A 13,459-nucleotide genomic window follows, 5' to 3' on the forward strand; every position below is an offset into this window, starting at 1 on the left:
GTACAAGACACGACCGCATATATAGGTGACGCAGGACTACGTAAGTCTCTTTGTAGTGATAGTGGCATGTATTCATGCTTGTAATCATTCGATTCTTCATGTATACAAGCTACATGCAACATATATGCATGCTATATACGTTGTATGTAACATTTATCAAAGTAGTAACATTGGATACGTTCAATTCTCAAAAGATTGTGCATTTGAAAACAATTTAACAAAATCAAGAATACAAACTATTGCTTTCCTGCTACCTTACTGAAATTAAAAATTGTTTTTATTATCCATGGTTTCCCATGTTGAAGAGATTTTACCAATTCAATCCTATTTTATCAACAGCACATCTTTTCACTACATTTCTAATGAAACGGCAAGCATGCGTATTCATACAAAGTCGTATTATAACCAAACACTACAGCTGTAGCACATTTTTACAACACAGATATCAAATTCGCCGAGGTTTAATCGTCCTCAGTAAAGAATCTGCGATCTGTTGGGACAACGAACTTGTCATTTTTTCTGGCACACTTCCCTAACACAGACATCATATTGGACTGGGTTTAGTCGCGTTCGTAAGAAATCTGTTGGTACGAGGGGGCTTTGCCACTCTCTCTGGCGTACTTCCCAAGCAAGGACATCAAAATGGTCTAGGTTGAACCGCGGTGTTAAGAAATCTTGTTGAAATGAGGGACCTTTGTCACTTGTTTTGGCTTACTTCTCAAGCACAGATATCAAATTGGTATAGGTTTAGATCATCGTAAAGAATCTTCCAACCAATCACGAAGCGAGAATTCTGGTAAAACAAAGGTTCATTATTTTCAATTTTTCAATAGTTCAGCATCAAGAATCCATACTTTTCTTCATTTGGGTCAATTCTTAGAAGATTTTCCGATCGATTGGTGTAAGAATATTAAAAATCGATCGGAAAACCGCTGAGACTTAGCGCGCAAAACCTTACATTTTTCGTGACGCTCGCATTTTTCGATTTTTTGGAATGACACCCTATCTCAAAACTTGCCGTAAGACGTAGTCCTACGTCAAAACAGAAGGTCAAGTTTCGATAACGGAATGTAGCACCAAGGTTTTGCTTTGCTTTATGTTTGGGAAACTTATATACCGCCATCCGGGTGAGATTGTGCTAAAGACCAAAAATGTTTATTTGTGAAAATTTATTATATTTATAAAAGCTGGTGACCTAAATTCAAAATGATGATGGATATAACATATTTATTCTTAACTTAGAATGGAACACAGATAATATTAGCGAACTATTTAGCCTAAACAGGGTTTCAAAGTTCGCGATCAAAAATACTCGGAAATAACGCTTGTAAAAAATGTCCCGCATAAACCAACCCAAACAAGAAATCGCATCAACTTGCTATTTTGAAGATATATATCATTTACAATGTTTCGAAAAGTTATTATGCGTTGGATAAGTTTTGATTACGAAAATAATATTTTTCAAAACTTTGTACTTTTCGAGCTTCACGGGGGTGAGGTTGTGCCAAGCCATAATGATCGATCCAGTTTGTGGATTTCTCATACACAATAAAAATACGTCAGTGTACACCAGTACACTAACATTCTTTACTATTGAGCACAATATTTTGACAGATTAGATTGCCTCATCCATTTTGGAGCAAACAGCACCATAGGTCTGCTAAAACATTTAAACTAATTTTTACTTTTTCTCTGGAAATTTCAGATGCTTTGAATAAACACTCTAATATAAGACGAATATATTATACCGTGTATAAACTGCCAGTTTTAAGGAGGGGGAAGGGGGTGTTATAGACCACATGTTCTGCGGTCGCGGGTTCTCGAACGAATTGTTGAATGATCAAATAGGTATGCCCCTTTAGAACACATCCCTTCATATAACTCCCCCTTGTTAACCATAGAAACGCTACTGGCTATATAAAGGCTGCCCATTGACTACGAACTAATTTTTAGTTATTTCAGACCTCCCCGGGTTATTTTCGTTCATACTTTTTGTATGATGCGTTGTTTTTAGCCCTGCCCCTAATAGTCCACTTAGTTCACCCGAGCAGGAGCGAAGAGCAAAATAATATCAAAATGTATTATTGGCAATCGAATCTCGTATCAAAATTTGGTCTTGTTTTGGCTGACATAGTTGGTAAAATAATAAAAAATAATATCAAAATTTTACTCCCTTAAGGCCAAAAGAATAACTACTTGTGTTATTTGAATAACAAACCAATAACATGACTGTATTCAGAGTTTAGAATAATATATTTTAGGATTATTAAGGTATTGAATAACAAATGCCGTAGTATATGAGACATTAAAAATCATTTTATAAAATAATGGCCCCACATGAACTATTTTATACTGTTATTTATGTGTATTGTTTATAAACATGCTAATGTTCACTATTTAGAGTTTTAGCTTAACTTTATGTTTTTGGCACAGGGGCGGACTGGGAGCCAAAGGGCCCACCGGGCCTTTGAGATTAGGGGCCCTGGGCAACTTGACTCGACTCAGGCACGTCGAGTGTCGAGTATCGGGAGAACGGACAGCATAGCGGCTCGATGCTCGAAACAAAACAAACTCAGTCGTTATTAGGACCGAGTTATCAGCTTTTAGCGTGTGCGTCATATTTGCGGTTCACGGTACTTTAGTTTGGACGCATTTTTCTTCAACCCAATCTTCGCTACTTTGAGTTTTAGTTTTTGCAGCCACCACCACAGATGTTGTTCTATCGACAATATCCATTTCATTGGCAAAGCAGACGAACTAACTAGATTTGCTGACGATTGTGCCTGTGTGTTGCTCCTTTCATAACATCCTGTAACGACATGTTGTACAGCCCACCTGAGGGACCATCACGTTAATAAAGTCCACTGCGAGGTTAGAATGGCCATGATTTTACGGTCGATGGTAACATAAGCAACTTTGAAATCAATGAAATAATTGTGCGTAGAATTCTGTATTCATGAACTTCTTGGAGGATCTGCCGCAGCGTGAATATTTGATTCTTTATTGACCGTGCTTCAGCGAACCCGGAAGAGAACTTTCCACATTCTGATAAGTGCCACTGCGCATTTTTGCCAGCAATGCAACGTTTTCCTCATCTATCAACCATTCATATTTCAAATAAGCGTATCAAATCAAATTAAGTATCAAAGTACCAAATAAGCGGATTTTATAAATGATAGGATGTCAACAGTTCAATATAGATAAGTAGCTTACTGCGTCTTCACATCAGAACAAAACAGTTCATAGTGCAGGCGATTCCCGTGCCGAGTTATAGTTATCCCTGGGATTAAACTCTTGGATTCTCCTATAAGAATTCTGCTTCTATAAGTAAGGTATTCTGTGCGAATCCTCTGCAGAATTTCTTCTCACGATTCCAATGTGAGGAATGCCCGATACTCTGCGCGAATCTTTTTGGTTCGTCCTGATAGAGCTGCGGAAAAAAGAACCCACCGTCTAAAAATGTCAGTACGAAGAGCACGTGCTCGTCAGTCCAGAGGAGAGGTTCGCCAGCAACTACACACGGAGTTTCTACAAAGCGGTCAGGTGCAAGAATTTTGCCATGCCTGTGATGTGCAATGGTAGTGCTGGCAACCTGCTTACTGACAAAACGACGGTAGCAGCCAGGTGGAAGAGTATTTCCAGACGCTGTTGAATAGAGAAGTAAACAGGAAGATCAGCAGGTACAGGATAAGAATTTTGAGCGACGGCCAAACTGTGGAGCCATTAACACAGGAGGAGGTCAAAAAAGCAATCAGTGAGCTGAAAAACGGTAAGGTTGCTGTAAAGGATGGTATCCTGGCTGTACTTCTAAAAACGAGGAGCGAGCAGCTGTACGAAACAATTCGCCACCTCATTGTCAGGAATCGAATATGGGACGAAAATAAATATCGGAGGAGTGGTTGATTGGCCTCATTTCCCATAATTTTAAAAACGGACATCGACTTGAGAGTACAAACTATCGAGACATTACGTTGCTCAATTTGGCCTATAAGGTGCTCTCCCTATCGTGTGTGGCTGAGTCCGTTAGCTGAGTTCTTCGTCGGCGAGTTTCAAGCTGGTTTTCATGAGGGTCGCTTCACGATGGATCAGGTATTTACCCTGCGTCTAGTAACTGACGAGTTCCGGGAATACAACTTGCAGATTCATCATATTTTTATGGATTTCAAGGCGGCATACGATTCAGTAAAACGAAATGAGCTGTGACAGTTAACGCTAGAACATGGTTTTTTCACAGAACTAGTTACGTTGATTCGTGTGACGCTGGATGAGTAAAAATTATAAGTCAGAATAGCAGATGAGACCTCACGTGCTTCTTGATTTTGCGGATGACGTCGATATTACCGAAATCAAAAGTACAGCAGCGAAAGAAGCCTTTAGGTCATTTATTGAGAAATTGGGACTTACCATTAACACCGCCAAAACGAAGTACATGGCGTGGAAATCCAAATGGTGTTGGTGTCGAAGAGGAACTGAATATATTTTGATATGCTCGTGATATGTGACAACGAAGTAAGTCGCAAAATAAAACGACTAATTGCAGCTGCGAATTGGCCTTTACGGAGGCATTACATTTTGTAGCTGAAGTCCTGTAGCTTGCAAATTCGCATAAACTGATGCTCTAGAGAACACTAATCCTCTCGGTGGCCCTTTACGGACATGAATCATGGACGCTAAAAGAAGCTGATCGACGAATGCTTGGGGTTTTAGCGTAAAGTTTAGCAAAATCCAAAATGGCGTGTAGTGCAGATGCATGAACCACGAGCTGTATTAAGAATGTAAATATGCTGTTATAATGAAGATAGTACAGTGTGACAGTCTGCGCTGGGATTGTCACGTGTCTAGAATGCCCGACGAAGCGACGAGTAACCAAAATTATTTTAATCATAGATTCAAGAAGAGACCGTAGACTTCAGAGAAGACATCGCCACTGAAGTAAACTAAGTATGGAGCTTAACCCGACAGTTCGATATTTATAAGTAGTCAAATAACTGCGGATGAAATACTAATTCTACTTTTAAATACTCAGAATTGAAGCTAGTAATATTTTCTGAGCTTGGACCCCAACAGCTCAACTTAAATGGTTTCATGAATCACGGGGCCCCAGCAATTGAACATTCGTGAGTCGTAGAAAAAGTTCAATTGAAAGAGAAATTTTGGTTTAAAGTTCGGGTCCCCAACAGTCCCATTTGAAGCTGAATTTTCAATCATCAAATCGGTTCATTTCATGAATCATGGGGCCTCAGCGTTCGAACATTCGTGAGTCATAGAAAAAGTTTAATTGAAAGAGAAACTTTGGTTTAAAGTTTGGGGCTCCAACAGTCCCATTTGAAGCTGAATTTTCAATCACCAAATCGGTAGATTTCATAAATCATGGGGCCCCAGCGATCGGACATTCGTGAGTCATAGAAAAAGTTTAATTGAAAGAGAAATTATGGTTTAAAGTTCGGGGCCCCAACAGTTGCATTTGAAGCTGAATTTTCAATCATCAAATCGGTTCATTTCATGAATCATGGGGCCCCAGCGATCGAACATTCGTGAGTCATAGAAAAAGTTTGATTGAAAGAGAAATTTTGGTTTAAAGTTCGGGGCCCCAACAGTTCCATTTGAAGCTGAATTTTCAATCATCAAATCGGTTCATTTCATGAATCATGGGGCCCCAGCGATCGAACATTCGTGAGTCATAGAAAAAGTTTAATTGAAAGAGAAACTTTGGTTTAAAGTTTGGGGCTCCAACAGTTCCATTTGAAGCTGAATTTTCAATCATCAAATCGGTTGATTCGAACATTCGTGAGTCATAGAATCGAACATTCGTGAGTCATAGAAAAAGTTTAATTGAAAGAGAAACTTTGGTTTAAAGTTCGGGGCCCCAATAGTCCCATTTGATCATGGGGCCCCAGCGATCGAACATTCGTGAGTCATAGAAAAAGTTTGATTAAAAGAGAAATTTTGGTTTAAAGTTCAGGGCCCCAACAGTTCCATTTGAAGCTGAGTTTTCAATCATTAAATCGGTTGATTTCATAAATCATGGGGCCCCAGCAATTGAACATTCGTGAGTCGTAGAAAGAGTTTAACTGAAATAAAAATTTTGGAAAATCTCATTTTGTGTAACGACGAAGTTTTTACTGGGGCCCACCGGGCATTTGCCCGGTTGCCCGGTGGGCCAGTCCGCCCCTGTTTTGGCACAATGTGGGTGAGATTATTGTACCAAAGTTCATGCACTTCCAGTAAAATTAGGTTTCATTGTAACTAAACCATCTCTACGGTAGTTGTTAATTGAACAATAGTATATATTGACAGATTTGAAATCAACTTAGTTTCTAAATTGTGTGTATAATCTTCTACATAGTACGTTACTTTTAAAATTGCATTGCATGTTTTTGGAATATTATTGGCATTGCAACCTTTAATCTAAAAATGCGAAATACTAAATTTCAGCAAATTATTAAGTTAATAATGTTTTGTAACTTTTTTTAACTTCATTTTATACGCTCATTCAGATACCACCGTATAACTAATTAATGTATTCAATGATTGGAAAAGCAGTTCCAAACGCGCCTCTGATTGTAATGGCGCGGAATGGATTTGGGTTTGATTTCGATTAGTTCGCTGTTCGTTAATATGTGTGGTAAACTCTTAGCGCTGAAAGGAATATAGCAAGACAGTTCTCATATTCGGTCGTATAATTCTGTTGGTATAGGTTTAAAATGTGGCACAAAGTTTGTTTGCAGTACTCATTAACACAGCGCTCACAGTTAAGCTATAAAAGTAATGTGCTTTATGGAATAATATTTTAGTTGATATTTATTATAGTGCTACCACATCCGATCGTATGACATTTCGCTACGTTTGTTCAATTTATACAACAGTTGTATGAATGCTAGAATAACAATTGTCAAATTATTCTTCACCTACTTTATACCACCAAAATACAAAAAGTTACGACATAAAATTTAATCACTGCGATTTTCAAAATATAAATGTAAGTAATTTACTGTCTGTTTTTTAGTGAACGTTCAACTGTAACGTACATTCAACGGTTCGAATGCGTACTAACTCGAAATGGCGCGCAACATTAGAGACAATTCACTATCATGATTATAAATTTGCATGCTTGTGTGAACTAAAGCGTACCATTTATGTCGACAGTACGTGATCGGATAAGTATTTCAATTGTTGGCTGCATGTAGCTTAGCAACTCATCTATATAATATGTCCAAGGGCTACTCTGTTTATGCAAGGTGGAATAACAGACAATCAGTTCAGTCAACATCTCTAGGTTTTACGATGCGCCAGAATACGAGAGAAAAATCCGAAATGTGATAATGACTTTGTCCTGTAGTAAGTGGAACGGTTTCTGTCTATTCGAAATCAAAACTAATGAACACCTATGGTGAAAAGTCAGCAAATGAGTGTTTTCGGCAATAGTTCATCGAGCACATTGTTTGGATACGCCAATGCAATGCTATCAACCAGCAGCCCTAGTGTAGTGAAATAGCCCTCAGTTTTATTGCTCGAATAATGTGGTAATTATACTAATTGTGTGCATCTGTGAGTGGATCAATTTTGATTGAAGTATACCGTACCTCATAAGAAGATTTTCCAGATTATTCCTGTTTTATATCGTAAGTAAAATTATTGAACATTGAATCTCATTGTGAGAAAATAACAAAAAAAAAGTATGAAGGTCTGTGCCTAAGGGCACGTACGCTGCGCTAACGTAGAACTACGAATGTAGATGGAATTCGATAACACTGGACATTCTTCAAATCTTCCACAGTTTGTTACGCAAGCAAGTATAACTTTGTTAGATGATGTCGAGATTAAATTTTCCAAATGCATGTATCAAATGTATATCAGTTTCTTCCAATTTATTTCTGTAAAGAATTAAATCACCAAGTCACAATCACACATCTTTTGGTGATTGGCGGTAATGCCATATTTTGTAGATTTTTGAGTAGCTTGTATCATCAGGTAACTTTAAATAACTGGCTGGAAACTACACACCAGTTAACAATCGATATACGTGTATTGGCTTAAAAAGAACTTATTCAAAGCATAAAATATTTGTCATTAAACGCAAAACTTTTGGCTAAACAGTAAATAATAATCAATTGATCTGGGTTATTCAAAAAACTAATTCACTCTTATCAATTTATTCGAAAATAGTTGACAACACCATTTTATTATGGCATATCGCTTTGATGTATGCTTGTCTTTCAACTATCATGTAAATGCTAGTTAAAATCACGCAGGCTGTAAGATTTTTAATTATTACTACCGTTCTGAGGACATTGGAGGTTTTTCGTGGCTTTTTTCTCTGCTTTTCATATATTTTTACTTTACAGCAATTAAATCAAAAACTTGTTAAGAATTTCATGGCTAGTCTTTAAACAAACACTGAAAATTGGTGCCTCATGTCACTTGAAAAATTCCATCACGTTTTTATACAAGACCATACAAGAATATATTTTTGTAGTACAGTAATACCTCGATACAAAGTAACCTCGATTCAAAGCAACTTCGATACGTAATTATTTAAATTGTTTAAAATTAATAAAAACAACAGTGTTAACTTTCATTATGGTATGACCTTGCATTGCTACTGTGCGAAAATTAGGCTTATACAAATTTGAAAAAAAGTTTATGTTCTGGTCTCAAAATATTGTTGAAGGGGGGGGGGGCATGAAAAAAATAATAACATTAAACCTTCAATAACCAAACAAAAGAGAAGAAACCAGCGTTTATTTTTCCATATTATTAAAATTTTAATACATTTGTATTTGTATATTTTGTACAGTACTTAAATTTTAGTTCAACCCTTTCAAACTTCAAAATTTTTCGACCCAAGCACATAAAGTAAGCATCCTGGTAGAGATGAAGCAGTTTGATAATAATGTAGTGCCACAGGATCACCTTAGAGAACCACAAACGTATAACTTGACTTTCATTTTGTTTTGAACCTCCGTGTCACTCGGTTAGTTACCTTGCTTTTTTAATAATCGAAATCTGTGTCACTTACTAGTTCAGAACTCGGTAACCACGACATAGTATCATAATCTAACCATAGTGTGAAAATGGCAGTTTAGGTCCCTGCCACTTTATTACTTGGAACACTTATGCTGTGCTATCGACATGTTTTAAGAAAACAAATCTCTGAAGCTATTCACGTTTCGTGGTCAACCTTTTAGTCATGAATATCAGGCCTCTCCTTTATATATTAAGGATGCACACCGTTTCGAAATTTTCAAGTTTCGAACAGTTCAGTGACATCCTGCATGCTGCATGCATCCAATGAATGGTAAAAACTGTATCGTTGAGTTTTACGTCTCCTACCTCCAAAATTAGGGTAGTTACTTGGATATTACGGCGTAAAACGAACAAATTTTGAGCCCCGAAAAATTGTGTTTCTATTTTTATCTTATCTAGTACCTTTGAGGGAAAAAAATAATCCCACTGCAATTCAAAAATCGGAATATCTCCGTCAAAAGCGGTACCAAATTTCACTAATATATTGTTTAATTGATTGTTGCCTCCATCTAATTCTTTTAAAACAAGGAAAATTAAAATGGAATCAAGCCGAAATTTCAATTTTCGACGTCGGGAACTTAAAAATTAAGCACAATAGTTGCCTGTGACTTGCAGCAGAATCAGAAAGCTTAGTTGGTGAAAGAAAGTTGATCGAGACTAACGAGATAACTATAACTTTGCACATATTGGATAATTTAGAGATGTAAACTCATTGAACTATGAAAAAATCCGCTTGTCACTAAAAAATGCAACAGACTAATATGACACTTTATTTAGACGTAGGACTACGTCTTTGTTTACTATCTGGGACTGGGTAGCACTTTGTGAAAACGAAAATAGAAGTGTAACGTTGGAATGAAAGATTTCAAATGCAAATAACTACTAAACTACTGAACCAAAATGAACAATTTATGTATCGTTGGAAAGATAAAATGATCAGCAATTTTATGGACGGGCGACAGAGCACTTTTATGAACGGTGTAAGACGGGGGGCTGCTATACAAATGAAACACAAATTTCCTCAAAACTCGAGAGCTAATCAAGCAAATGCAACCAAATTTGGCATGTGGGAGTTTTAAAAGGTAGGATTTTGTGCTATGTTGTACTGAGATCTGTTCCCCTTCTAAGAGGGGGGCTCCCATACAAATGAAATACAAATTTCCTCATAAATCTAGAACTAATCAATCAAAAGGAACCAAATTTGGCGTGTAAGGGTTTTTGGAGGCAGGAATTTTTTCTATGGTGAATTAGGACCTTTGCCTTCATTAAGAAGGGATCCCGTACAAATGAAATACAAATTTCCTCATAACTCGAGAACTAATCAAGCAAATGGATCCAAATTTGGCATGCGGAAGTTTATGGAGGCATGAATTTATTTTATGATGGGGATGGACCCCTCCTCACCCCTGTGGATTCTCATACAAATGAAACAGAAATTTTTGCGTATGTGCCATATTTTCTGCTATGTAAGCAGTGAAAGTAAACTAGTAAAACCACAGAGAACAGACATCCAAGCGAAAGGTTCCCACTTGGATAAAACTTATGTCAAATTAGTTGGGAAACTATAGTGTTGATGTCGCTAAAGGCGCATAAAATTCTACACTAAACTCACAACAGCTAGCTTCTGGCGCTAGCATGACGCTTATAGTCCATATATACTAGCGCCAGAAGAGCCAAAAGTTGTCAGTGTGCAAATCAAAAGAATCATTTAGTTGGGAAACTATAGTGGTGGTGACGCTAGCATATTAGGTGATTTTAATTTGAAATTTTATCCAAGAATACCCGAAAAATTTGTTCCTGAATGGATGTCTGTTCTCTGTGGTAAAACACTCAGATTCTTTGAACATGCATATGCCAGAAATGCAGAAATGTCTTTGATCTAATGATCTGATATAGTCCTACGTCACCCATTCGTACAACCCTTAGGGCTGTATACCTTGTAGTTTTTTTGCCCCTTCACATTTCGAAAATTTTCAAAGGGGGGGGGGGTGACATAAACTTTTTTTCAAATTTGTATAAGCCTTATTTCTATTTCTTAAACGTTGTAAATTATGATACAATTTCGTAATTTAGATTTACAAATATCAATTAACAAAATCTTTACACACTCTTCACTTCTTCTCATTTCTTAACGAATCTTCCAAACTATAAGACCAACTATCGTGAAATTTGAAAGTTAGCGGTTTTCTAAGGGTTTCCCGTCATTTGCAATCTATTTCTTTCGAATAGGAATAAATTTCGTTTTTACTTCGATATAACGTAACGAAAATATAATATAATATAATCGGTTGAAGAGAAGAGGTAGATGCGTTCTTTTTTTCAACGGTTTACTTTCAGGACATCAACTTAGATTAAAGTTAATGTTCAAATGATTAGATCGATCGAAGAGTAGGCATAATTGGAAGGATAATTTTACACTCTTACAAACTCGTTTACTTTCAGGACATCGAATTCGTCTAGGTTCTATTTTTAAATAATAACATCGATCAAAGCGTGTGGGTAGTTTCGAATTTTAACAAAAGTTGCTTACCTTCAGGACTTCAATTTAGTCCAGCTAAGCTGGTAATGAATAATTCTTGTCATATTGGAAGGCAAGGGTTCGGTTACATTTTTTCTTGAATCGAAGTAAACGAAGCCGCAGGTGTATAAAATTGTCGTACCGGGCCTGGGAAGCAAAAGAATGCTTCTATGTGATTGGCTGATTTTAACAATACCTACTATTTATGCTTTTTTTAATAGTAATTTGACAAATTATTTTTATATTTGCTATATTTATCAATTTTTAGAAAAATTACTGATCGATTGATGCAAATATCTCGAGAATCCATTGAAAAATGGCTGAGTTATAAGCGCGCAAACCATAACGACTTTTCGTTACATGCACATTTCTCGAATTTCTAAAGTGCTCCCCAATATAAAATAGAAAACAAAAACGTAGTTCTACGTTAAAATAACAATACGGAAGGACAATACCCATCATAACCATCAACTTAATATGAAATGGAATATGTCTAATCCCGAAAATTAACCGGTAATTCCGGGAATGAAAAGCAAATGATTTCTCATCAACAACAAAAATTAGCACACAAATACAACTATAAAACTATAAAAAGCTCAGTTGGCCTTGAGTACGACGCTGGTCTAACAAGCCAATTGAATCTCGGCTAGGAGAGGCTGTTAGAGTCAAGGATCCTAGCACTAGCCCTGCAGTTGTCCTGTACTCGACAAATCAAGCTGTGTGTGTGTGTGCGTGTGTGTGCGTGTGTGTGCGTGTGTGTGTGCGTGTGTGTGTGCGTGTGTGTGTGCGTGTGTGTGTGTGTGTGTGTGTGTGTGTGTGTGTGTGTGTGTGTGTGTGTGTGTGTGTGTGTGTGTGTGTGTGTGTGTGTGTGTGTGTGTGTGTGTGTGTGTGTGTGTGCTTGCGTGTGTGTGTGCTTGCGTGTGTGTGTGTGCTTGCGTGTGTGTGTGTGTGCTTGCGTGTGTGTGTGTGTGTGCTTGCGTGTGTGTGTGTGTGTGTGTGTGTGTGTGTGTGTGTGTGTGTGTGTGCTTGCGTGTGTGTGTGTGCTTGTGTGTGTGTGTGTGTGCTTGTGTGTGTGTGTGCGCTTGTGTGTGTGTGCGCGCTTGTGTGTGTGTGTGCGCTTGTGTGTGTGTGTGCGCTTGTGTGTGTGTGTGCGCTTGTGTGTGTGTGCGCTTGTGTGTGTGTGCGCTTGTGAGTGTGTGTGTGCGCTTGTGAGTGTGTGTGTGCGCTTGTGAGTGTGTGTGTGCGCTTGTGAGTGTGTGTGTGCGCTTGTGTGTGTGTGTGCGCGCTTGTGTGTGTGTGTGTGCGCTTGTGTGTGTGTGTGTGCGCTTGTGTGTGTGTGTGTGTGTGCGCTTGTGTGTGTGTGCGCTTGTGTGTGTGTGTGTGTGTGTGTGTGTGTGTGTGTGTGTGTGTGTGTGTGTGTGTGTGTGTGTGTGTGTGTGTGTGTGTGTGTGTGTGTGTGTGTGTGTGTGTGTGTGTGTGTGTGTGTGTGTGTGTGTGTGTGTGTGTGTGTGTGTGTGTGTGTTTGATGGGGGGGTGTGGGTGAGTGTGTAGTGCAGTGTATGCTATCAGGATGGCTGCAGGATTTACTAGACTATCATAGGCATTTTCAGATTTACGGTATGCAATATGAGAACGTTTTGCGAACACTCTGACTGTTTAGTAAACCCTCTCGCCGTTGGGAGCCACCTTATTGACGATGAAAGCTATGCAGAGTGGCGTATCTGCATTCTTCAATAATCTTATAATATACGCTATAATAGAGGCGATATAATAATAGTGAATAACAATAGAGGAGCCAGCCGGGATTGGTTTTGTGCACCGAACGGTCAGGGACAGGGCTAACCGGATACGAATTGTCACTGCAAACTGGGTAGCTTGATTGAATGAAACAGGGAAGTATTGATGTGCAATAAA

General features: G+C 38.0%; 1 protein-coding gene across 2 annotated transcripts in view; it reads left to right on the plus strand.

The window, feature by feature from the left end:
• The first annotated feature begins 7,374 nt into the window (after nucleotides 1-7,374).
• LOC128739166 (sodium/hydrogen exchanger 9B2) overlaps nucleotides 7,375-13,459 on the plus strand; it is a 232,948-nt gene continuing 226,863 nt past the window's right edge. Inside the window, exon 1 of one of the 2 annotated variants that reach the window (XM_053834593.1) lies at nucleotides 7,375-7,622. Coding sequence is in view for 1 of the 2 variants with exons in the window: in XM_053834592.1 (XP_053690567.1) it covers nucleotides 7,519-7,523 (5 nt within the window). In the remaining variant the exon portion in view is untranslated. The remainder of the gene's footprint in view (nucleotides 7,623-13,459) is intronic. The other variant, XM_053834592.1, reaches the window with a different exon arrangement.

The sequence above is a fragment of the Sabethes cyaneus genome, chromosome 3 (genome assembly GCF_943734655.1).
Source record: "Sabethes cyaneus chromosome 3, idSabCyanKW18_F2, whole genome shotgun sequence".
NCBI lineage: Eukaryota > Metazoa > Arthropoda > Insecta > Diptera > Culicidae > Sabethes > Sabethes cyaneus.